At 45.0% G+C, this 26,943-nt stretch overlaps 1 protein-coding gene across 1 annotated transcript in view; it reads left to right on the top strand.

Moving 5' to 3' along the window:
* COL13A1 (collagen type XIII alpha 1 chain) overlaps window positions 1–26,943 on the top strand; it is a 397,057-nt gene that overhangs the window by 269,296 nt on the left and 100,818 nt on the right. Inside the window, exons 18-19 of the mRNA XM_073560029.1 lie at window positions 9,999–10,061; window positions 23,385–23,411. Of these exons, the coding sequence (XP_073416130.1) occupies window positions 9,999–10,061; window positions 23,385–23,411 (90 nt within the window). The remainder of the gene's footprint in view (window positions 1–9,998; window positions 10,062–23,384; window positions 23,412–26,943) is intronic.

The following is a 26,943-nucleotide window of genomic DNA, read 5'->3' as shown; positions in this document are numbered from 1 at the left end:
GAGGAAAAAACAAAATACCAGCTAAGTCCAGAAAAACCAGAGAGGTTGGCAGCTATCGGATTGCAGACCCCTGGACCTATCCACAACAACTAGCAGTAGCCGTGGGGGTTCCTACGGTGCCCTAGACCCCTCGATCACAGCCGGAGAACTACATAGCCTAAAGACAGAAAGGGGAAAAACTAAACTGCCCCAGAGCAGACCCCAAAGCACATATAATGACGGTGAAGCAAGATGAAAACACTAACACAGATAGAAAGATAAGTTGAGCAAATGATGGGGCCCAAGCTATCTACATAGGACAGGATAGGAAAGCTGCTGTCTGCCATCCGCAAAAACCCTATCAAAATGAGCCAACCGACTGATAGGAAAAACAGGCCCTGAAGTCGCTAGGCTTCAAAAGACTATATCAGCACTCAGGTAAATTCTGAAGACAGAGCAAAAGATAGATCAACAGATCAGAGACAAAAATGGAATTCAGCTCACCCCCGGCCGGGGATGGCAGAACTCCCAAAAAACAAGGCAAAAAAAAAAACAAAACTGAAGAGTACAAAGCAGAGCAGAAAAACTTAGCTTTGAGATGCTGGAATCAGACTGGTCTCCAAGAATCCAGCAGGAAAATCACCAGCCAGGAAGAAGGGCGTCGGCAGCCTTATATCCACTCCTCAATTCCAGCCACCCAGTCATCATCTAGCTGCCCAGGTGTTTGATAATCAGCCTCACTACCTTCCTTCGCCAGAGGAGGGAGTTCATCAGACCTCAATGGTGAAGGGAAAAATGAACTCACAACACGGTAGTGTGTGAGGAGTGTACATCGCTATACAATGTCTGTATGGAAAATTGTCAATCTCTGTCTATTTGTATAGGGACTGACACACGCTGTCTCTGTCTAGTTTTGACCGTTATCAAACAGCAGATATACAAAACTGTTTGAAAAGCAGACAGCACTCTAAGGTGTAGGTCTGGAAAAACAAAAAAACTCCTCGGCTTTTTTTCCAGAGTAACACACAGATAGCTTCTATTTGTCCGTGATACCAGCCGGTACACGGTAGTGTGTGAGGAGCGTACATCGCTATACAACGTCTGTATGGAAAATTGTCAATCTCCGTCTATTTGTATAGGGACTGACACGCTGTCTCTGTCTAGTTTTCACCGTAGTCAAGCAGCAGATATACGAAACTGTTTGAAAAGCGGACAGCACTCTAAGGTGTAGGTCTGGAAAAATGGACAAGCTCCTCTGCTTTTTTTTCCAGAGTAACACACAGATAGCTTCTATTTGTCCGTGATACCAGCCGGTACACGATATTGTGTGAGGAGCGTACACCACTATACGGTGTCTGTATGGAAAATTTTCAATCTCCGTCTATTTCTATAGGGACTGACACAAGCTGTCTCTGTCTGGTTTTGACCGTCATCAAACAGCAGATATACCAAACTGTTTGAAAAGCGGACAGCACTCAAAAGTGTAGGTCTGGAAAAACTCCACGGCTTTTTCTTCCAGAGTCACACCCAGATAGCTTCTATTTGTCCATGATACCAGCCGGTACACGGTAGTGTGTGAGGAGCGTACACTGCTATACGATCTGTGAAAAAATGAGCGCTCAGTAACTCACCAGGACAAAATAATAAAAGTTGGAGTGCTTTGAAAAAATCGTTTTGAACACCATTGTGCACACAGCAATGCAGCTAGCAGGTAGCCTTACAATGCAGCTTAATCACCACCAGCACAGCTGCACAAAAGCAAAAATCCTCCCCTTTCACTGCACACTAACTGTACAGTGAAAAGCGCTATCAGCAGAAGCAGTTTTTTTTTTCTTCTTCCCTGCCTAACGCTCTCCCTATTCAGAATCAGCAGCAGCACCTCTCCCTATGCTAAGATCGGCAGAAGTAAGATGGTGGTCGGCGGTCACAGCCTTTTATACCCACTGTGACGCCACACAAAGCCAGTCAATCAGTTCAATACCCTTCTCTAAGATGGTGGTAGCCGCTGCCTATGTCATCGCGTTGCCCACAGTGTGCGTCCTCCATCATTGGCTGAAAAAAGGCATTGGAAGCATCATTTGAAATTTGACTTTGGCGCTCGGGTCGCCGACATCATGGCCAACCTCACGCTATGGTCAGGTTTCGTTTCATGAAACCCGACTTTGGCGAAAGTCGGCGATTTTTTAAATTGACCGACCCATTTTGCTCAACTCTAGTTATGACTAGAGTTGAGCGACTTTGGTCGGATCGGGTTTCGTGAAACCTGAATGAAACAAAATTTGATTCGGATGAAACTGGTCCGACTAGGGAAAAAAAAGTCAGAGTTTCATCCGAAACCCAACCCCAAAGCAAGTCAATAGGGAATAAAAGTCGGCATTGAGTGGATGAATGTCATCCGCTCAATAACGACTTTTATTTCCCATTGACTTGCATTGGGGTCGGGTTTTGGACAAAACTCCAACCTTTTTGCCCTAGTCGGACCAGTTTCATCTGACTCAAATTTTGTTTCATTCAGGTTTCACGAAACCCGATCCAACCAAAGTCGCTCAACTCTAGTTATGACTAGTGATGAGCGAGTATACTCGTTACTTGAGATTTTCCGAGCATGCTCGTGTTGTAGTTGCTTTTTGTTCTGACCAAGCGTCAGATATGCCAGATCACCAGTGAGTCTGGATTAGGAGTTATTCGCCCTTAATTCACAAGCGCTTGGAGGCAAAGAGACTCAACACACACGAGCCGTGGTCAAATCACTTTATCTGACGTAATGAAATACAAGGCAGTCTTTTATACCATTTACAACAATATGTAATTCGATGGAGCTCATGTGGCCCCCACCATCACCTTCAGGGTTACAACATGTTTACAATGTACCCAGAACATGTTGTTACTGACTATTGAGAACAAATATGATAACAAGTATAGTTTCCTTGAAAACAGAGACTAATAGTTTACATAAGAATAATTCTAGCAATAATAGGCAAAAGGCAATTGAATTCTTAGAGGCAATTAAAGGGATAAAAAAAAAAAAACAATTAACTCTTCTATATCACTCGCGTGATCTCCAAGTATTTGGATGTGCTCGGAGATTTAGTTGTCGAAGCAGCTGCATGATTTGCGGCTGCTAGACATCCTGAATACATGTGTGGAATACCTGTTTGTTAGGGAATCCCCACATGTATTCAGCCTTTCTAGCAGCCTCAAATCATGCAGCTGCGGCGACAGAAACTAAATCTCCGAGCACATCCAAATACTCGGAGACCACCCGAGCATGCTCAGGAAATCTCGAGTAACGAGTATACTCACTCATCACTAGTTGTGATATAAAGGTTAAAAATTTGACACAAAGATATAAACATGGTTCATGATGTAGGGCTAAACTTTCTGTCCATAGTCATGATGTAGGCTTATACTTCATCTGTGTCATGGAGGCAGTGCATGATAGCCTGGTCAAGGAAACTGGCTGTCAAAGAGTAGTCAACGTGCGATGTCAAAAACCAGGATGTCCAGAGTAGAAGCAAAATCATAAGTGGATGATCAGAAACCACATCAACAACAGAGATTACTAACACACTGAACCAGATACCTGACTATAAGGATATGGGCACACAGTTTTTTTTGAGAAGTGTTTGAAATGGAAGTTTCCACTGCAAAAACATATTTCCCACAATGAGTATTTGATGCATTTTTTAGGTTGTAGACAATTCTGCGTCTATTAGCTACATTTTGTTATTTGCATTTTTTCAGCGCCTGTTTATCGTGTTTTTTATGCTGCTGTTTTTGCCTTTGATAAAATGTTACTGATAAAATTATGTGGGTTACATACGGTTTAGTGCATTTCTACAGCAGAGACGCAATAAAGATGCATGTGCATTTCTTACTTGCAAATTTTCCTCATTTAATTCAAATCTATATGAAAAACTGCTAGATAAAACGCATATTTACCACAAGAGGAATTGACGTTGCAGATTTAAGAAATTCACTGTTTACGCTGCGTAAAAAAGCACAGTGGGCATGAGATTTCTGTACTGTTATCCCACTCACTTTGCTAGAACTGTAAGATGCTGCGTTTTTTGAACCACAAAGATGAACAGTGTCGAAACCGCACCAAATACTCATCGTTGGAACTTAGCCAAGATTCCGATAGGAAAGGGCATTCAGGATCTTATAAAGCCAACGACGCCACGTTGGATTAATAGCAGGAACCTAAACGCAAGGGTTTAACTCCAGAGCTCCCGGCCAGGGCAGTGCCACCATTAGTAGAGTAGCACAAAAGTATTACATAATGTTCAATGTCGCAGTCAACAAAGATGCGGCCAGGTGATGGGAGGAGAAACAGAGGGTGGACACTGGCACAAATGCCACAATTTGGTCTTTTTAGTAAAACATGGTATTTTATGTTACTATGTTTCAAAAGACTGGGATAAGATATATATATATATATATATATATATATATATATATATATATATATATTATGAATTTATAAATGTATTCTGTAACGATAATTATTTACAACTGGCCATTCTGTTAAAAAAGGGTTTCCTAATAATGACATACATTAAAAGAACACAAGGTATATTACTTCATACATGGCTTTAGGGAATATATCATTGATTGTACTCTGGTAACACTTGTCTCCTGGAATGAGAAAGGACATTAGCAATTTAACATGATAATTACTATACTAGTTTATGTTGTCCGGGACATTTATTTATAACTACATCTCAGGTTTCCTTTGTCTTTTTTTAATAATCCTTTCCTGCACAGCCAATATTGAGGCAAACTATGATACAACTTAAAAGGAATCTGTCAGTAGAAACAACTCTCCTAAGCCGTCTGTATGGGCATGTAGGTCATAGGAAGCTGAATTACATGATACCATGTTACATGTAGATCAGGAGAGCAGACTGTCAGTCATTATACATCACACTGGAAACACCCCATTTCATTTAAAGGGAATCTATTAGCAGTTATTTGATATCTGAGAGCAGTATAATGTAGGTAAAAAAACACTTAATGCAACGATGTATCACTTAGTTTAGAGTGCAGCCGTTCTGACATAATCAAAGCACTTAGATGTAGAATGCAGCAGAGCTGAGAAAGTTAGCCCCTCTCACACCAAGCTCTCTATTTACTTAGTCTATAGACAGTGAACTGCTTATCACAGGGGTGAGCGGAGTCAAACTGGCAGTAGCATCTACATCAGACCTGACAGTGATAATATCCTAGTGATAAATACCTTCAGTGTAAGTAAACAAGAGCATACAGCTTAATAAATGACACATCGCTGAATTCCGTATTTTAACTCCTACCTGTCCTTAAATTCGTTAGCAAAAACCTGCTGACAGATTCCCTTTAAAATAATCTCTGGAGGGGGCGTGGTTTGCAGGGGCACGGGAGCAGTCGCGTTTGACAGGAGCTCCTGAGTTTCCCCTAAAAAAGCTACTTCAAGCATACAAATAAGAAGATTCCTTCTACTTTCTTGTTGTGGAAGACCTTGAGGATCATGCCTGGATCTAAAAAGATGAAGAATGAGAAGATCTTTGCTGATAAAAAGCTTTCTGAAAAGCAGAGGATCCAGCGGCCTGAAGCTGCTGAGTCATCCCCGTTGTCTGATGGGAGAAAGATGGCGGCTGCTGGGAGCTCTGTGGCAAAGAAGAAGATTGATGCTCCATCTGTGGGGAAGTCTGTTGGGTCACCCTCTATCAATCGGAGCTGCAGTAATGGACTGGGAGGCAAAGCGGTGACTCTAATCAATGATAAGAGCAGAGGCGGTGGTGCTGGCGCAGCTGTGAGACAAAAGAGGAGCGTGGAAGCAGCATCGCTGGGGAAGCCCGTCGGGACACCTTCTTTCAGCCGAAGCGTGAGGAGCGGTCTAAGGGGAGAAGAAGCGGTGAGGTCATCGGCGGCTGTCGGCGTCGGGAGAAGCAGCAGCGGGACCAGTGCAGCTGCGGTGAAGAGGAGGAGTGTAAAGATGGTGTTGCTAGAGAAGTCTGCCGGGATGTCTTCGACCTGCAGGAGCGCGGTGAGCAGACCGCGGGGAGCAGTGGAGGAGGCGTCCTTGGCGGCGGTGGTGAACAGCACTGAGGATCCTTCATCGGCAGCGCGGGTGGCTGAGGACAGGTGCCCAGGATCTGCGGCGGTGTGTTCAGCGGCAATGGGAGCAGCTGGAGGACATATGCAGGCGGCGGTGGCCGGGAGGAGAGGCAGCGCTGCACAGCCACGGCTCCTGTGGGCACCAGAGGTGAGCAGGAACTTAGGAAACATGGCGGTGACTGCAGCGGTGGCAGGAGCAGGAGGAAGCTGGCAGGGAGGAATGGAGGAGAATCGCTTACAATCAGCGGTGTTTGGGAGTGACAGCCCAGCTTTATCAGCGCAGGGAGATGGAGATAAGAGCCAGGGGGGAACAGCAATGTATACAACAATAGCAGGAGGAGCCCAGCTACAGGGGGTGGTGATAACTTCTTCACTATATAATCCTGGCAAGACTTTCCAATCCAAGGAGATCTCTGATGACAGGCTTAGACATGATGCACCGGTTTTTGTTCCTCAGATGGGTGGGGGTGGTGATGGCATTCCTGGGGAGGGGAGAGGGGAGGAGGGGAAATTCTCAGATTGTCTAAACAAAAGTATTGATAGTGAGACCTCCTCTGATCATTCATGTAGATCTACGAATTCATTGGACGGCTTAAATAATGTATATTCTGATGGATCCGTGGAGAGGATGGGGACACCTGAACGTGAGGAAAATGATTTCTCTGTTGACACGGACTCTGGGGATTACAGTCCATCAGACTCTACTCCAGAAGACTCTATCAGAGATGATAGTTTTAAATTTGGAGGAGACCATTGTACACAATTAGAGATGGATTATAATGATTCTATTACATTGCCAATAGACGAAATACCCGCTTCTGATGATTACCCTACAGAGGGTTTTATGGCTAAACTGCTAAAAGCTTTTTTGTCATCTATGGAATTATTGGGGAAAAAATATAATATAAATAACGACTCCAAAGCAATGATCGAACATAAAACTGAAATGACTGACCCTAAACAAGCTAAAGCTTCTGAAACCTTTATAAAAAAGCTTTTTCAAAAGTCATTATCTCTATTCGCAGAGGATTATTGTTTTAATTCTACTGACATTTCTGTTACTCCATCTCTCGAATCTAAAATGGTCACATCTCCTCATTCAAAATATGAGTCCCTGTGTGTCGAGGGAATTCAGAGCCTATCCGCATTATCAAAATCCGTGGAAAAGGTCCAAAATGATATTGATCTTTTTAGAATTAACTTGGCTACATATGAAGATCTGAGGAGGAAAAATAATATCAAAATCAGGGGAATCCCTGAAACAGTCCAGAACTTCCAATTAAAAAACTACGTTTCCTCTATGATCTGTCATGTGTTTCCAAATACTGAAAAGGGCAATTTGATTGATAAAGTCTTTAGGGTCCGTAGACCTTCTTCCCTCCCTCCTGATGTGGCCAGGGATGTCATCATCACGTTCTACCCTAATTGGATCAGAAACAAGCTTTTAAATATTTCAAAAGAGCCGTCGTTTTCTTCATCTCCCTATGCCCATTTATCTTTTTATAAAGACTTGTCTAAAGATACCTGGACAAAAAGGAAATCATTTTACTCTATAACAAGCGAACTCCTCCGTGCCAGTATTTCCTATAATTGGACACAGAACTCTAATCTCCAGATTAAAAATGCATCAAAAGTGATCGTTATTTCATCACCGGATGAAGGCCACACTTTTTTAAAGGATGCTGGATTATCACCTTCTGCGATTTCTTGTGGACATCTTGAGCTACGTAAATCTGACTTTCGTCCTGATTGAGAAAGATTCAGGATTCAGTCTTCAGGGGACTCCACATGTGTCTATAATATATACAATTCATGCGATCGGCAATTCTACTTTTGATTATATTTTGTGACTTTAAAGGAATCTTATCTTATTTCATAGCTAATGATTGAACCGATTCTTGCCCTCAACTGGTCCTATGGTCACCAGGAGTGGCCCCGGACGGGACGGGCCTTCATACATTTATAGATGTTAGTCGGTTTCCTTCTATAGTATTTGCAATTTATTTTTATTTTTTTTCAGGATAGCGGTAGTTACGTTATGCAAGGCTTTATACAAAGCAAAGCTATGAACGAAAATTTGTTGCATTTATTTCATACTAGTATAGATATTTATTACTGGTAGAGTCGTAGTTTATTAGCAATATACTTGCTTATTCATAGCGGTCAGTGATAGGTAGTGGAAAATGCTATTACGAGGGGATGTAGACTTATTACTTGACCTATGTATATCTTAGGGATGTAATTATGCTACTATTATGTATGCTTGCCTGTCTATCCCCCATCTGGGGGTCTCCCTGTCTTCACAGGGGTTTTTTTTCCCTATTCCTCCCTCCCTTCCCTCCCTTTTCATTCCTGCTAAAATTTAAAATGTAATAAAAATTATTGGAAAATAAAATAATCTCTGGAGGCAGATTCTCATGCAGATCAGTGTCCAGCCCATAGATCTTAACAGCTCATTTACATATTAAGAAAATGTGGATTTCTCTGGGAATAAGATATTGGGTTATCGACATCAAGGTCTCATTTCATTCTTCTATGAGACAACTTGGGAGGGTTGATCCTACTGACAGATTCCCTTTAAGCTTTGTTCCCACTTGCAAAATAGTGTAATTTCCACTGTGACTTTTTCTCATGTTTCCTGCATGTATCCACACCAAGATATGCAGTAGCAATCAGCTTTGATTATTGTGTTTTGCTGCATTTTTATGCATTTCCACTTTTCTTGCCATTTTGTTGTGGACTTGATAATTTGATTTTTACTACGATGCTGCATCTAAATACACAATGGCATTCTTTATGTATGGCATGTTTTCAAGCTCCATACAGAAAAAAACAAACAAGAAAGCATAGTTCCACAGTGTATGGATGTAGCGCTTCCCAGTAATGGCTACTGTTAATGCTCAGTCTACATAGAAAATCACTCCTATTGTGAGAAATAAGTGTTTTACAATAGACTTTTTGCTTTTTTAACTCATACATTTCATAACATCCCTTTTCTGGCAGTTTTCATCTCCCATAGGTAATCCTATGCCAAACACCATAAAAATACCATATTTACCCAATCAATGCACCAAACATGAAGATATTCTTCACCATATCACTATTAACTTTCATGGAACATTCAGCCACAGTCCTTTTAGGAAATAAAAAGTTAAGGAAAAGGGCACTGTATATTTGAAGCTTAAGGGCCTTTCTCACATAACGAGATCGCTAGCAATATCGCTAAAGCGACCTCGCCAGCGATCTCGCTTTGTGTGACATGTACCTGCGACTGCCCCCCTCCCCCACTGGATATCGCTGATCGTGCTCGAATGGCCTGAGCCATTTTTTCGTTGCTGGCTTCCTGCTGGCCGGCATGCATCACTGTGTTCGGCACCGACTAGCGACGTCGCAGAACTCATCGACGCAGGCGGAAGTCGTCAGAATCGATGCGGTGTGACAGGTAACCGCGACCACCGATGGATCACTGTATCGCTACTGCGTTGCTGGAGAGATCTGCCTGTTTGGCAGCTCACTAGCGACCATTTAGTGATGCACCAGCGATCCTGACCAGGTCGTATTGTTGTCGGGATTGCTGGTGCATCGCTAAATGTAACGGGACCCTTACCATTTTTATGTCTGTCCCGGTTGTTTGTTTGGAATTAAAGGAACGCTGCCATAAGGATAAACCATTTCAAGTGGTAGTATCAAAGCTTGCTGATCTTTAGTGATCTCCTTTGGCCTGTTAGTTGTATGAAAGGGGATTAAGTGTCCTGCCCTTTGACTCCTAATGAACTTCCTGGCATTTAGAGTTTTAAATTATTTCATATAATACCCATGAACATGTTTGAGATAAATTAAGGACTAGACAACTGTTTTCTAATGTTGGCATATATGGAGTAGCTTGGCATGTGTATTCAATAACTTATGTGTCCTGTTATTAGGGGGAATTGGGTGAAGCTGGCATACCGGGCGCACCTGGGCTTCCAGGGCATGCAGGTGCAAAGGTATCAGTTTAATAAATGGCTTTGGTGATGTATGATATTGATGTTGTATTTTGCATTTACCTTAATGTTATAGATACGTATATATATATATATATATATATATAATTACATAAATTACATAAATAGTATATTGCATGTCTCTCTAATGGACTATGCAGATTCTTAGCCTAAGGAATGCGCATTTATGTCCTCAATTCTATTGGTCTTTCTAACCGTCAATCACATATATGTTTGTGGCTGTTAGGGCTCGCTCACATTCATATATATAAAAATTGGTCCAATTCTGCTTCTGAAAAGTTGAACGAGTGGAATCTGTATGCTTGAACTTATGTCATGATGCACAAGAGATGCACCAATTCTGGCACTTTGCCTCTCTTTTCCCGATTGACCTGGCGTGTTGGCAAAAATCACAGCTCTCTGGTGTTAGTAATGGAGAAGTGTCTATCAGACACCCCCAATACTCATCCAGTAATCAGAAATAAGAACACACACAAAATAAAATACTTTATTTGGAAAAACACTCCCCACACTTAATCCTGCTTCATTAATTTATAAAAAAAAGCCATGCCGATCCGCCATACTCCAGTGCATCCGACATAGTCTAACAAATCTGACGTAGTCCACAAATGGATACCTGAAAAACATAAAAAGAGAGAAAAAAGAAAATAAGACAATGTCCCTCGTTCACCAATTTATAAAAAAAAAATGTTCCCACACAGCTCTGACGTAGTCCAGCTTTGTCCAAATCCGGAACTGGTGACTGTGAATAGCAGTAAGTAGTGTTGCTGCTATTCCCAGTCGCTGGATACTGATGTCAGTGCTTATCAGAGTTTCCGGCTCCCACTGTGTTCTGCGAGACCCGGCGTCCTTGAACAGAGGTGACATCAGTAACTACATTACTCATCAGAGTTGGTGAGTCACGCTGCCATATATGAGACCCGGCGTTAAAAACATAACGACGATAAGTATTTGCAGCAGATTTTTCAGCACTAAAAACCAAAGGGTTGGCAGGAATAAATGTAGTACTCGCAGGTACGGGGGATGCAGTGACAAGGTACGAGACGGTTTGGGCTTTAAGGTGTAACTTTTATATCTATAGATGCCTTTGGGGATGTCTTGAGCAACCAAGAAACAAGCTAACAATAATTGTCCTTGCAGGGACTAATCACAAGAATATACTGATAATGCGAACATGACTAACCCGGCAAAGGCCGGTCACTATAGGGCCGCGGTGTGGCCGACTACGGGTCCTTAGTTCCAATGTGTCACTTATCTTTGTGATGTCCGGCAGAGTGCTGTTTGGCGATTCTCTCGTGTTGCAGCCGCTGGGCCCAGCCGGCGAGGATCGCCCAACCGGCGAGGATCTGGTGAAGTCTTCGGGCGTTCCAACACCCAGGCGAGGTGGGGGCGCAACAGGCCCTAGGTGAGTCCTTTGGCAGAGCAACCTCCCGTAAGGGCAGCGGGGTTCCGCCTGCTAGCGGGATGAAGGAGGCCGCAGCCACAGTTATGCGAAGTGGTGGCTGGTAGGCCGCGGGCACAGCCTGGGGCTGTGCGGAGAGTCCCACTGAGGGTGAGGGGCAGGCCCCAGCTGCGGGCTGCAGCGGGGCGGTAGCGACTGCGGGCGGCAGCGGATAGGCCGCAGCCACGGGCTGGAGTGGAGTGGCAATGGCTGCGGGCAGCAGCGGGCAGGCCACAACCACGGGCTGGAGTAGGGCGGCAGCCGCGGGCAGCAGCGGACAGGCCGCACCCACGGGGTGGAGTCGGGCGGCGGCTGCCACGAGCGAGAGCGGACAGGTCGCACCCGCAGTATGGAGTCAGGTGGCGGCTGCCACGGGCAGGAGCGGACGGGCCGCACCTGCGGGGTGGAGTCGGGCGGTGGCTTCCGCGGGTGGGAGCGTACGGGCCACACCCGCAGGGCGGAGCCAGGCATTGTCTCTGTTGGACGGCTCGGTGCCGTCTCTCTGCAGTCCACCATGAGTCTCCCTGGAGTCTCTCTGGTCGCTGCTCTCCCCGCTCTGCTCTGGCTCTCTGGCACTTCTTGGCTTCCTTCCTCCTCCTCTCCCATTCTGCTGACTCACTCCTCCTGGCGTCCTCAGTCCTTTTTATACTAGCCCCTCCCCCAACCTCTCTGGAACTCTCTATGTCCCGTCCTCTAATTCTGTCCCCTGGAAACAGTTTCCCTAGGAACCTTGGTGACAGCCCCTTGGTTCCGGCCTGGGCACACAGCAGGGACGGCTCCTCCTACACTCCCCCATCCTGTATGCTCGCCAGTCCTTGGGCGAAGGTTTAGGGAGGCCTGGGCTGGTTTTCTGCAGCGAAAGTTTATTTTGCCACACAAACTGGTCCTGTTCGTAGCGTTCGGGGGGCTTTCCAGCTGTCGTTCGCTCGGAGCTCCTTGATCCGACTGCAGTGGAGTCTTCTGGGGTGGCAGAAAGTGGCGGTACGACTGGGCCTGGTGGGTCGACTGGGTCACCCGGAATATCACCTCCTGAAGTGTCCGCTTGTACTGTCTGGGGTTCTTCTTCGTCGTCTTCATCCCAGACTTCTGGTGGGGGTTCTGGGACATGAGGAGGGGCCTAAAGTCGTGCAGGGTCTGCGGACGTACAGGGTCATAACATATTGCGATGTACGGTACGAGTGGGGAGGTCCTTGTCTTTTTCTGATTGTGTCTCGTACACTGGCCCATCGGGGCTTATCCGGCGCAATACCCGATAGGGATCCTCTTCCCAGTGGGGTTCTAACTTGTGCTGAGGGCGCTGATCCCGCACGAGTACTCGATCTCCGGTCAGGAAGTCAATGAGTTGAGGCAGCGCCCCCCGGGGTGTTCCAGGTCCTGAAGTTTGGTGTGTACAATTCGGTGCAAGGTTTGCAACCGATGTCAATGGTTCCGGACCCACGAGGAGACTCCTGTCCATGGTTGTTTCTCTTCTGGATTCAACTCTACCTCCGTAATTCCTTTGCCTTCCCGGCCAAATAGCAGCGAGTAGGGAGTGTACCCGGTGACTCGGTGCACCCGGTTGTTATAAACCCATTCCAGTTCAGGGACGTATTCGGGCCAGCGGGCCTTACGGTCACTCTCCAGGGTGCACAACATTTGAATCAATGCTCAATTAAATCGCTCGCAGGCCCCATTCCCTTGTGGGTGATACGGAGTGGTACAGGATTTGTCGATGCCATACAGTCGATGTAGTTCTTCCATGACTTTTCCCAGAAAGCACACACCTTGATCTGAATGGATCCGTTGGGGGCAGCCGTAAACTTGTATAAAGTTTTTGCAAATCGCATAGGCGGCTGATTCTGCGGTCTGATCTCGGGTAGGGGTCACCATGGCGAACTTGGTGAAATGGTCCACCATGACAAGACAGTGCTCATACCCTTGGTATGCCGGGCCAATGGTCACGTAGTCCACCATCAAGAGTTCGAGGGGCACTGCTGTATCAATGGTCTGGACTGGAGCCCGCTGCGCAGGTGGTTTAGCTAGTTCACAAAGGCGACAGGCACAGCAAACTTCTTCCACGGCAGTCTGCAAGCGAGGGTGGTAGGCCTTTTGCTGCAGCCACTGAAATGTCTTTTGCACCCCAAAATGTGCCCCCTTCTCATGGGCCTCGCGGGCAAGCCCGATGAGTTGGGCTCCCGGTACCACGACCTGCCAAGTGATTGCTGATGTTGTCCGTGATACTGTATTCCAGTACTATAGTCCTTCTTTGATCACCAATTTTTCCCAGTGTCGTAACATTAATAAGGTATTCTGGTTTAAAGTTTACCGCTAAGTGTCGTTAGGTAGTTGGCCCGTGGCCACCCACTGACGCAGGGGCCCAATTTCTTCATCTTCCTGCTGCTGCTGGATCCATTTATCCAGGGACTGTTCTAGCATGCCCCCAGCGGGCCCTATGTGAGATTGTTCTTGGGTGAGGGCGGTGAGTTCGACGGGGGCCAGAGCGAATGGCGTCTCTTCTCCTAGTTCATTGTCCCGGCTTCACCCTGGAGTTGTATGTCGGATCCTGGAGAGCGTGTCAGCATGTACATTCTCCGCTCCTCTTTTGTAAATGATCTTGTATTTGAATTTGGCCATCCGGGCTGCCCATCGTTGCTCCAGGGCCCCTAGTTTGCATTTTCGAGGTGTGCCAGCAGGTTGTTGTCGGTCAGAACTACCACCTCAGAGCCTGCCAGGTACTCTGCGAACCGCTCCATCATGGCCCACACTACTGCGAGGAGCTCGAGCTTAAAGGAGCTGTAATTGTCGGGATTACGTTCGGAGTCGTGGAGTGATCGGCTGCCATAAGCGTTCACTTTCTCCCGGCCGTCTTGGACTTGCGACAATACAGCTCCTAGCCCGTGAAGACTCCCATCGGTGTGCAGCATGAACAGCTGCGAGAAATCTGCATAAGCTAACACCTGGGCATCCGAGACTGTGGCCTTAAGATCTTGGAAGGCCTCTTCCTGCGGTTCTCGCCACTGAATCTTCCATCCATTCCCCCCGGAATGGCTCAGGGCTCAGGCTCGACGCGCAAAATTCTTTACAAAACGATGGTAGTACCCGGCCAACCCCAGGAAGGCTCGTACATCTTTTACCGTCTTAGGAGTAGGCCACCCCTGGATCGCGGCGACCTTTTCCTGGGACGGTCTTACGCCTTCTGCAGAGACGGTATGCCCCAGATATTCGATCTGCGTCCGGAATAGCTGGCATTTCTGGGATTTTACCTTCAATTTGTACTTCTGCAGTTGGCCGAGCATCTGCCCCAACCGCCGCAGGTGGTCCTCAAACGTAGCGGCATAGATGATGATCCAGGTATATCAGCGTGGCCTCGAAGTTGAGATCTCCCAGACACCGCTACATCAGCCGTTGAAAAGTCCCAGGGGAGTTGGCCACCCTACATGGCATACGATTGAATTCGAACAGTCCCATGGGAAGAATGAATGCAGTCTTGGCCCGGTCTTCTTCCGACATTGGCACCTGCCAGTACCCGCTGGGCAGATCTAAGGTCGAGAAATATGTCGCTTTTCCCAAGGCAGATAGGGATTCTTCAATGCGGGGCAGCGGGTACGAGTCTTTGATGGTACAGGTGTTCATCTTCCGATAATCCACACAGAACCGCAAACTGCCATCTTTCTTGCGGACCAACACGATGGGGGCTGCCCAAGGGCTCTGGCTTTCTCAAAAGACTCCTTTTTGCAGCATTTGGCCCAATAGAGTCTTTACCTCTTAATAGAGCTGTGGGGGAATCTGCCGATATTGTTCGCTAATAGGAGCCGTTCCTGCAGTGGGCATACCGTGCATGATGGCCGTGGTACATCCGAAATCGTCCTCAAGTTTGGCAAATACCTCCTGATGTTGGCCCAGAAGTGTTTTTACCTAGAGTATCGGGGCCAGGGTGAGGCCAGAGAGTTCTGCTCGCATTTTTTCCAGGATAATTTGGCCCTTTTCTTCGGCCAAGGACCTGGAGGTCTGAAGAGATCGGATAGATACTGTCCATGGGTTCCCCGTTTGCACTTTTAGCTGGAACGCCAGAGCCGGGAGCACTACCTCCAAGGATCTCACTAGTTTTACCATTTCGGCCTGCGGTTTCAGAATGATGTCTTGGTCTTCTAGGTTAACGCACCGCACCAGGATGGTCCCTTTCTGCACAGTGGCCAGGGTGTGGGCCACCAGGACTCCGGGGGGCAGGCGCTCCGAGAGGCTTGGCTCTACCTGCATCTCCACTCCTTCCAGGGGCACAGGGGCCCAGATTGGTAAGGCCACCACCGTCTGTCCAGGCGGCAGAACGAGCGGAGGGGCTGCCGGAGCAATCACCTTCCCCAGTTCTTCGCCCTCCCAGCAGTCCTGTCAGACTCGCGCTCCCCGCACCAACTGTTGGAAGACCTGCCTTTGGGGCGTGTGGGAGCCCCACTGGCTCAGAGTCTCATGGGTGGGCTCATTCAGGAGTACGCTGCCGAACTCTCGCAATATATTCATACCCAGGGTCACCGGGTGTTTATCGTTGGCTTCTCCCTGGGTCAGGATCTCTCCTCGGCGGCCGAGTGGTTTGCCGCATAACGAAATCTGCATCCAGACTACTCCGACAACAGGAACTGGCAACTGGTTGGCGGCTACCAGCTTTATCATGGACCCCCACTGGGGTCTTAGTGCTTTAGGAAAATGCCGCTGAAAATAATTCTCTGGCATGGTCGTTACTTGTGACCCTGTATCGACTAGGCATCATACGGCACGGCCTTCAAGCTCTGCCCATTCCACAGGACACCTCGCCACCAGATCCTCGGGACTTCCACCACCCCTCGTCGTGGTTTCTGGCTCCGAGTGGGGCGTCCCCCCAGCTCAGATGGCCGCCGGGGTGGGTATTCCACATGCCGCGGGTACTCTCGGGCGAGGTGGCCAGGCTCTTCATACTCATAACATTCCTGAGGCCGCAGGGGCCGACTGTCCCTGGGATTGCAGGGGCCCCAGGGTCCCGGGCATGCCCCAGGCCATTCACTCCTTCTCTTCACCTCAGCGAGTTTGCCTCTGATATCCTTCAGCTCCCGTTTCATATCTTCCACCCATTGTGGCTCTTCAATGGCATTCACGAAGACTTCCGTGCTCCGGACCTTTCCCACGGTGACTGTCAACCCCTGCTCCTGTTCCCGCGCATGCGCCTGACTCTCCACCTCAGAGAAAGCCATATGCGGGTTTACCCGGACCTGCTCCCGCATGGCCTGCTTGTTCAGAGGGTCTCGGAGTCCGGTCACTATAAGGTCGCGTAGGGTGAGGTCGATGAGTCCCATCCCTACACCGTCCTTCCGCTCTATGACCGTGTATAATTCCTGAAGAGCATTCATGTACTGGTTGACCGTCTCCCCTTCCCCTTGCATACGACTGAACAACTGGGTTCTCAGTTCCCCCACATTTGTCGGATCCCCATGTGTCTCCTCCAATATCTGTAAGACCCTAACAAAGGTGTTACGCTGTCCTGGGGGTCTCAACATTACGGAATCCCGGGCCTCCCCATCCAATGCCATAAGGGCTACCTCAGCTTCCAAGTCTGGATTCATCGGATGCATTCTAAATAACCCTCGCATCCGTTCCGTCCAGCTCCACAGCATGGTATTGGTGCCAGAGTACCTAGGCAGGTTGCTCAGCATAGCCTCCAAGGAAATGGGACGGCTCGGTGCTGTCTCCCTGCAGTCCACCGTGAGTCTCCCTGCAGTCTCTCTGGTCGCTGCTCTCCCTGCTCTGCTCTTGCTCTGGCTTTTGCTCTGGCTCTCTGCCGCTTCTTGGCTTCCTTCCTCCTCCTTTCCCGTTCTGCTGACTCACTCCTCCTGGCGTCCTCAGTCCTTTTTATACTGGTCTCTCTGGAACTCTCTATGTCCCGTCCTCTAATTCAACAGCTCCTTCTACATAAACACCGTGTAAAATATGCTTTTTGACCTTTTTTACATGTGCTTTTACTACCGTATTTTTCCCATACTGAAAAAACGTGCTGCAGATTTGAAGAAACGCTTTGAAGGTTCAAATCTGCTAGAAAAAATAAGCAAGAGTTTTTAGACATCTCATTCACTTTGCTTGTTCGGTGAAGTGTAGTGTTTTTTTTTTACCCTTGAATACCACTCAAAAATATGGTAAAAACACAGTGTGTGAACAAAACCTCAGAGACACCTTTGTTTACTGCATATTTGTAATAATTTTTAGTTTTTTCTAACCAGGGGAAGAGTCCTGAGGAGATCATTTACATATTTGCAAGTGCATTCTGGGATAAGTGAAGAGTCTCCGCGAGATCAACGATCACTGGATTTTGGCCGTTGAAGCAGAAAAGAGGAAATCAGTAAACCAGGGGAAGAGTCCTGACGAGATCATTTGCATATTCCCAGTGCCTTCTGGGATAAGTGAAGAGTCTCCGCGAGATCAACGATCACTGGATTTTGGCCGTTGCAGCTGAAAAGAGGAAATTGGTAAACCAGGGGAAGAGTCCTGAGGAGATCATTTGCATATTCCCAGTGCCTTCTGGGATAAGTGAAGAGTCTCCGGGAGCTCAACAATCACTGGATTTTGGCCGTTGCAGCTGAAAAGAGGAAATCGGTAAACCAATTTTGGCTCATTTTTCATCATTTTGAAATCTCAATATGGAAGAGGCCAGGAGCCATTTGGTGAGCTGCATTCCTTGCTACATGTTCACAGACTTACCAGTGGAAAAGCCAAACTTCACAAGCTTGTGTCCCTGTTGGAGGAAAAGTTGCAAAATCTCGAAGAGAGGTTAGCTACGTTGAAGATCATTAAGGAAGGTGAAGAGTTCTTAGACAGAGCAGAATTATCTCTTCATGTTACAGAAAGAGAAGAAATTCGAAGTGCACCTGAAGAAACAGAGGAATGGAAGCATGTGACCCAAAGAAGCAGGAGGATCGGGAGGCAGTCACCACCCATACTGCTCAGGAACCAGTACCAGGCTCTCATGCAGGAGAATGATGAAGAAATACAACAGGATAAGACTTTGCCCACAAACAGCAACCTTGTACGCCTTCAGAATCCTCCTGGACGGAGAAAGAAAAATGGTGTGAATAAGAAACGGAGAGTGGTGGTCATGGGGGTTTCCCTGTTGAGAGGAACAGAGGCTGCTATCTGCAGACCGGATATAACTTCAAGAGAAATGTGCTGTCTTCCAGGTGCAAAAATTAAAGATGTGTCTGACAGGATATCAGGACTCTTCAGGCCTACAGATGACTACCCATTCCTGCTAATACATGTGGGGACAAATGACACAGCAAGAAATGACCTGGAAACCATCTGCTGTTACTTTGAAAACTTAGGCAACAAAGTGAAAGAACTGGGAGCGCAGGTGGTCTTCTCTTCCATCCTCCCAGTGGATGGCCAAGGAACAAGGAGGTGGAATAAGATACTGCAGGTGAACAACTGGCTACGTCGATGGTGCCGTCAGCAAGGATTTGGATTTCTGGATCATAGAGTGAATTACCTATACGATGGACTACTTGCTAGGGATGGGGTGCAGCTTATGAAGACTGGAAAACATGTATTTGGAAGTCGCCTTGCTGCACTCATCAGGAGAGCTTTAAACTAGAACAATGTGGGAAGGGAAGCAAAAGGCCAGAAAAATCCATACACATGGCAAATGCTATTGAGAACTCTGGTATTAGAAGTGGGAGGAAAGAACAAAGACAAAGATTCTAAATAATAAAAATATTGGAGAAAGAGAAACCAATCACAAACTAAAATGTTTCTATACTAATGCACAAAGCATGAGCAATAAACAAGGCGAACTGGAACTACTAACACAGGAAAAGAAATATGATGTCATTGGAATCACTGAAACTTGGTGGGACAATACACATGATTGGAATACAAGGCTAGAAGGACACAACTTATTTGCAAGAAACAGACTTGATAAACGAGGAGGAGGTATCACATTGTATGTATATCTGCACAGAGATTGAAGCTTCAGAGACTGGGAGTTCTGTGGAAACTGTTTGGGTAAGATTACAAGGACAGAAGAATGGAAAGGACACCATGGCAGGCATTTACTACAGGCCGCCTGTGCAAGCTGAAGATATGGATGAACTCTTTATGCATCATATGGCCAAGTTCTCCAAAAAATATTATATAGTTGTCATGGGAGATTTCAACTATTCAGACATTTGTTGGGAATCTCTATCAGGCAAAACTAACAGGTCAAGGAAATTCTTATCCTCTCTTCCTGACAACTTTATCTTCCAAAAGGTAGGGGAGAAAACAAGGGGATCTGCTACCTTGGATCTAATCCTTATGAACAGGGAGGTAATGGTTGAGGAGGTAAAAGTGGCTGAGACCCTAGGAGGAAGCAACCATGCTATTTTAGAATTTTGGATAACTAGAGGAGAAAGACCTGTGAAGACTCAGACGTCAAGGTTAGATTTCAGAAAGGCAGATTTTAGTAAGACATGCTGTTGAGAAGGTCGAACTTTTAAATTCCTATTTTGCATCTGTTTTCTCTCAGAAAGGAAATGTAACATCAACTGTTCTTCACTGTCCTATTAAGAGAATAGAAGAATCCAGGATATCTATAAACAGAAAGATAGTGAGGAAACACTTAGATAACCTAAATGAATTCAAGTCTCTAGGTCCAGATTTATTACACCCCAGAGTACTGAAGGAGATAGCAGAAGAAATTTTGAAACCCCTCTCCATAATCTTTGAAAATTCTTGGAGAACAGGAGAAGTCCCAGAAGACTGGAGAAGAGCAAATGTTGTTCCTATCTTCTAAAAGGGGAAGAAGGTGGACCCAGGCAACTATAGGCCGGTGAGTCTGACTTCTATACCAGGAAAGATCTTTGAACAAATTATTAAACAACATGTATGTCAGTACCTGGATAAGAATGAAGTGATTAAACAGAGTCAGCATGGGTTTGTAACTAATAAGTCATGTCAGACTAACTTAATTTCCTTCTATGACGGAATCACTGATTGGGTGGATCAGGGAAATGCTGCTGATATAGTATATCTTGACTTCAGCAAAGCATTTGACAAAGTATCTCACACAATCCTTATTGAAAATTCATAACTGGCTTAGTGATCGGACCCAAAGACTGGTCGTAAATGGCTGCACATCCAGTTGGAAGAATGTCTCAAGTGGGGTACCACAGGGCTCTGTCCTGGGCCCTGTATTGTTCAACATCTTTATTTACAATTTAGATGAAGGAATTGAGGGTAAACTGACTAAATTTGCTGATGACACAAAGCTAGGAGGGATAGCTAATATTAGAGAAGAGAGCAAGAGGATTCAAAAAGATATAAATAAACTGTTAGAAACCGACTCCATGAGAATGGTCTGAGTGACCGATGTTCACAGATAGGGATTATGCTCACTGCCCAACACCGTGCAGGACGCTGGGCATTTGCCACAGAACATTAGGATTGGCAAATTCGCCACTGGCACCCTGTGCTCTTCACAGATGAAAGCAGGTTCACACTGAGCACATGTGACAGATGTGACAGAGTCTGGAGACGCTGTGGAGAGCAATCTGCTGCCTGCAACATCCTTCAGCATGACCAGTTTGGCAGTGGGTCAGTAATGGTGTGGGGTGGCATTTTTTTGGAGGGCCGCACAGTGTTGGGCTGTGAGCACAACCCCCATCTGTGGACATCGGGCACTCAGACCATCCTCATGTAGTCGGTTTCTAACCGTTTGGCAGACACATGCACATTTGTGGTTTGCTGGAGGTCATTTTGAAGGGCTCTGGCAATGCTCCTCCTGTTCCTCCTTGCACAAAGATGGAGGTAGCATTCCTGCTGCTGAGCTGTTGCCCTCCTATGGCACCTTCCACATCTCCTGGTGTACTGGCCTGTCTCATGGTAGCGCCTCCAGCCTCTGGACACTGCGCTGACAGACACAGCAAACCTTCTTGCCACAACTCGCATTGATGTGTCATCCTGGATGAACTGCACTACCTGAGCCACTTGTGTGTGTTGTAGAGTCCGTCTCATGCTACCATGAGTGTGAAAGCACAACGAACATTCAAAAGTGACCAAAACATCAGCCAGAAAGCATTGGTACTGAGATGTGGTCTGTGGTCCCCACCTGCAGAACCACTCCTTTATTTAGGGTGTCTTGATAATTGCCAATAATTTCCATCTGTTGTCTATTCCATTTGCACAACAGCATGTGAAATTGATTGTCAATCAGTGTTGCTTCCTAAGTGGACAGTTTGATTTCACAGAAATTTGATTTACTTGGAGCTATATTCTGAAGTTTAAGTGTTCCCTTTATTTTTTTGAGCAGTGTATTATGGTTACATACTAATCTTAAATGGGCATGCCACTCAAACTCATGTGGACATTAAATAAATAAAAAATAATTGAACATGCATAAAACACGTGTTCCTGTTGTATCAGTTTCCCCCATTATAACATGACACTAATCTTGCTATTTTCATCCCTGCAATGAAGAAGCAAACATGTCCCTATATCCTGTAACATCATAACATCAACCTCTTGCTACAAAATTTTTGGTCTGAATAATGAAAAACAGCTGCCACATATACATAAAATGAACAATTGCAGAAGGTGCTCACTGTAGCATTACATTCATATCAAAATGACATCTTTATTTACAGTTCAGTAAAGATTAGAGAAGATTGAATAAATGGATTTTATGAAATTCACATGTGCTGGCAAAGTCAAACAATTTGCAATTCGAATAGCGCTAAAAAATGCCTGCTGCCTTTTTTACACAATGCAGAAGATTGCATCAGTCACAGAAGGCTTGTATGACCTCAGGATCAACTGTGTCAGATTCCCCATAATGCCTTGCAACTCTCACATCACATGGCATAGAGCAACCAATTAAGAGAGATAATCGTAGCCTGTAGAAAAGCCAAGGCAGAGAATGCAGCAGCCGTTTTAGGGTGATGCTAGGACAGTGAGAGTTCCTCAGAGCTCAGAATTAGAGATAGGAAAATAAAGCCTTAAAACTGTGGTCAAATACTCAAGACAGTAATGTGTTGTATAACTGCAGCATTGAAAAAGATAAGGGTAGTAGATTCAATTAATAAAGGGAGAGAGAGATAGAAGAGAAGCCAGCAAATCAAAGATCAAATTCACCAATGCAAGTCTTTGGGTCTATGAAAGAATAAGATAGAATTATAGATCTCAAGTACCATGTATCTGCTGTTGAAAATCTGATGATAAAAACTGACACTCTGACCAAAGTCTGATCAGAAGCACTGATGATAAAACAAAAACATTATATTTTAAGAAACAAGAAAAATCACTAACGTGTGAATGAATCATAACTGTGCAGGTCTGTTTTTGCACATCTGTTTTACTAGTCCAATTTGCCAATTTTATATGCCACACCTATCCGGTGGACCTCCATCGATAAGAGTGAAGCTCTTTAAATAAAAAAAAAAGGACAAAAAACATTGTTGTTAATCCTAGACAAGTAAAAAAAATGCTAACTTTTACTAAATACTTGGTGAATTTTGATACAAACCTGTGATGCTTACATACCTTTCTGTGGGTTTCAAGGGCACTATATTAATAAATATATATATCGTTCCTTTCCAAACTTGGGTTTTAAAAGGATTTCCGTCCCAGGGCCAGCACATTACTGGCACGATGCATACCTGCATTCTCACACGCTTGTTGTGCTTTCTGTGTTTGTATACTAAGCCTTCATTCCACACATAACTCAATAAAGTTGATGCCTGGCCGGCAAGTGCTTGGTCTTATATAGACTCTTAGGTTCTGCATGGCAAACTATGCTAAGAATGTTCTGTTTAGTTCTGCATCACATCTTATATCTATATTGCTCTTTATCTCTATTGTTTTCTGTTGTGTCTTCTCTTTTTTCGCTCATGCTAAAGGGTGAACAGGGAGAGCCAGGACTGAAGGTAGGACTCATTCATTATATATACTGTCAGGATTTGTGCTTTTTGATGCTTTTAACAAAGACATTTCAGGGACACCACAGATGTAAAGGTCCAAACTTACATTTTTTTAGTCCAAACAGAACTATGAAGTGGACAGTCCTGCAGTAATAGGTTGGCTAAGCATTGTGCAGGTTTTCTCACCTATATTTGATATCTGTTAATACCGCAGACTTAACAAACAGTAGGCAGATGTCTGCATTAAAAGACGATTTAGAAAACTAGTAATAAAACCACAGTCAAAATGGGTTCCTACCTGGTGATCATGAAAACAGATGGGCTCCAAATTGTCAAATCACATCAGTTGCAGCATTTTTTTAATTTAAAGGGCAATATAAATCACAAAGTAAAGAACACAGTTATACACAAGTGATTGAAATTGCAGTAATTACTGTATAAATATACCACTCATATCAACAATATAGTTTTTTTATACAGTTTATATTTAATATGCATTTTATCCCTGCTGTGAAAAAACATTCACACAGCTTGATGCTGCCACCACCATGCTTCACTGTGGGGATGGTTTTCTTGGGGTGATGAACTTTGATGGCTTAGTGCCATGCATAGCATTTACCTTGTTAGCCAAATAGTTCAAATTTTGATGTCATCTGACCACAGCATCTTCCTCCATACATTTGAGGAGTCTCCCACATGTCTTTTGGTAAATTCAAAACGAGCCTTACAATTTTTGTGTGTAAGTAAAGACTTTTTTCTTCCCACTCTTCCATAAAGGCCTCCTCTATGGCGTGTGTGGCTTATTGTGGTCGTATGGACAGATTCTCTAGTCTCTGCATGAGAACTTTGCAGCTCCTTCACGGTTACCTTTTATCTCTGTGCTGCCTTTCTTTTTAATGCCCTCCTTGCCCAGGCAGAGTTTTAGTGTGTGGCACTCTCTTGGCAGGTTTGTTGTGGTACCATGTTCTTTCCATTGAATGATAATGGATTTAATGATGCTCCGGGGATCATCAGAGATTGGGATATTTTTTTAAAATCCTACACTGATTTGTACTTCTCAACAACTTTTTCCCTCACTTTTGGAGATCTCCATGGTCTTCATGGTGTTGCAGCCTCTGTGGCCTTTCAGAAAAGGTGCGTATATACTGACAGACCATGTGACACTTAGAATGCACACTGGTGGACTTCCTTTCACTAAGCATGTGACTTATGAAAGTAATTGCTTGCATCAGAATTTTTTAGGGGCTTCATTGCAAAAGGGGTGAATACATATGCATATACCAGTTTTTAGCTATTTGATGCCATAAAAATAATTTATGCCTATATTTTTCTCACTTCACTTCACCAACTTAGACTATTTAGTGCTGATGCATCACACACAAATCGCATTACAAAATATATTTAAGCACAGGTTGTAATGTGAAAAAATAGGTAAAAAGCCAAGGGGGTGAATACTTTTGCAAGGCACAGTATTAAAACCTGCTTACTTTGTTGAGTAGTGCCTCAACTGTGCAGATTAGATTTAAACTAGTACTAGGTTGATGAAGATGCCAAGCCTTCATTTTAAATTTGTTACATGAAAGGATTTGTTCATTTTCACGAAAGTGGTCCTCAAACTGAATAAAATATCTAAAATAATAAACTCAGCATGTACTCACCTTCTCTGGTTCTAGCACTGGCTACCTACCACTGATCTGGTTTTGGTATTTTGGCTGCAGTGGTGACGTCACATCACACAAGTGTGCATCATCGCTCTAGCCAGTTACTGAGCTCAGTGTCAACATTGGCACAGCTGCTGAGCTCAGTTACTGGATAGGGTGGTGAAGGAGCTGTTAACATGACGTCATTGCTGCAGCCAAAATGCCGGGACTGGAGCAGCGGCAGGGATCCGGGGTAAACCCAAGGAGGGTGAGTATCTGCAGAGTTTGTTATTTTATTAACTTTACACAGTTAGGGGCCCACTTTCCTGAAAGTGGAGTACCTCTTTAAAGAGAGTCACCAAATCTGGGTTATGGCTCCTGCTATCAAAGCATAGGTTTACATAAATAATAGTGACTAGCACTCACATGACTTCATGATGTAGTTGTGGGGCCTAGTCGGTGCTAGAGGCACTCAGGTTGCTAGGCCAAGGATGCCAGCCACAGAAGTGAAGACTGTCCTACACTGGTTTCCATAGAGTTCCAGATTGGATCCAACTACTAGGAGCTCATGATAACAATATTTAAATATAAAAATCTCTCAACCCCAGAAATCTCTTGTATCTTGACAGATTTCATAGCTATCATTCAGTAACAGTTCTGAAATATTTTTCTTCTTGGTATCCTAGGTCCCCTTCACACGTCCACTTAAAAAAACAAATATATGTGAGACGGTCCATTTTTACTATCCGTGTGTTTTTTTGTTGGCCATCCATGTGTACGTGTGTACCATTCGCGTGTCATCCATGTGCTATCCGTGTGCCGTGCGTGTACCACGAACCGGAATAGAATGCAGAATAGAAATTACAGATTTTTAGGTGTTAAAGATGTGCAAAGGTATAAATAGATATATAGATATCCGTGGGATATATAATTAGTTCCGGGCGTGTGTAGCTTACTGTACATGTATTAACTTAATAAATGAAAAATGATATGCAGTCCCCCCCCCCTATTTGGCTAGCAAGCAAAGACAAAGCAAACATCTGTAAGTTAATATTATCAGGCTGGGAAGGTCCATGGTTATTGAGCCCTTCTCAGCCTAAAAATACCAGCCCACAGCTGCCCTAGAAGTGCAGGAACACATGAGTTGCTCCAATTCTTGGGCTTGGCCTTTGCTCTTCCAAATTGCCCTAGTGTGTTGGGGCTAAGGGGTTGATGTTAGTTGTGAATTGTCCAAAAACGCAGCTGACATCAAGCCTTGGTGTTAGTAATGGAGAGGTGTCTATCAGACACCCCATTAATAACCCCCACACACACACAATTACTTTATTTTTTTAAAAAAAAGCTCCCCAACTTTTTCCCTGGTTCTCCAATTTGTTCAAAAAATCCACAGTAGTCCACAAATGGAGACATAAAAAAGACATAAGAAAAGAGAAATAAAAAGATATGTCCCTCGTTCAGCAATTTATTAGAAAGTAAAGTTCCCGTAAAAGTCCGACGTAGTCCATCACTTCCCACGACGTTATCCGACTCAGTCGTCCAAAGCCTATGGAGCCTCTGATTGCACTCTAAAAAAGATACAATTTTAGGGCTTTGGTGCCTTGTTTTAATAGTTCCATTTGACAAAATAGCATCAAATTTTAGACTTTCTTAACCACTTGGCACAAATGGACATAGCTGCGAATCCAGGTCAGGATCTCCATGTGTACAGCAGGCTCTGGAGCAAAAACATACTCCACAAGCAGCAGATGCAGGCTGTGTTATACAGCTGTCATCTGCCTGTACAAGCACCAACCAAAGCAAGTGGGAAAGGGGCCAAAAGACCGACCTTCACAGGAGATAATAATTTTCACTATATACTCCAATGCTCTAGTGTGCAGGACAATTGATCAAACAATCAC

The sequence above is a fragment of the Dendrobates tinctorius genome, unplaced genomic scaffold (genome assembly GCF_039654945.1).
Source record: "Dendrobates tinctorius isolate UK_male_01 unplaced genomic scaffold, ASM3965494v1 ptg000292l, whole genome shotgun sequence".
NCBI lineage: Eukaryota > Metazoa > Chordata > Amphibia > Anura > Dendrobatidae > Dendrobates > Dendrobates tinctorius.
This window is presented reverse-complemented; position numbering and strand designations above follow the sequence as displayed.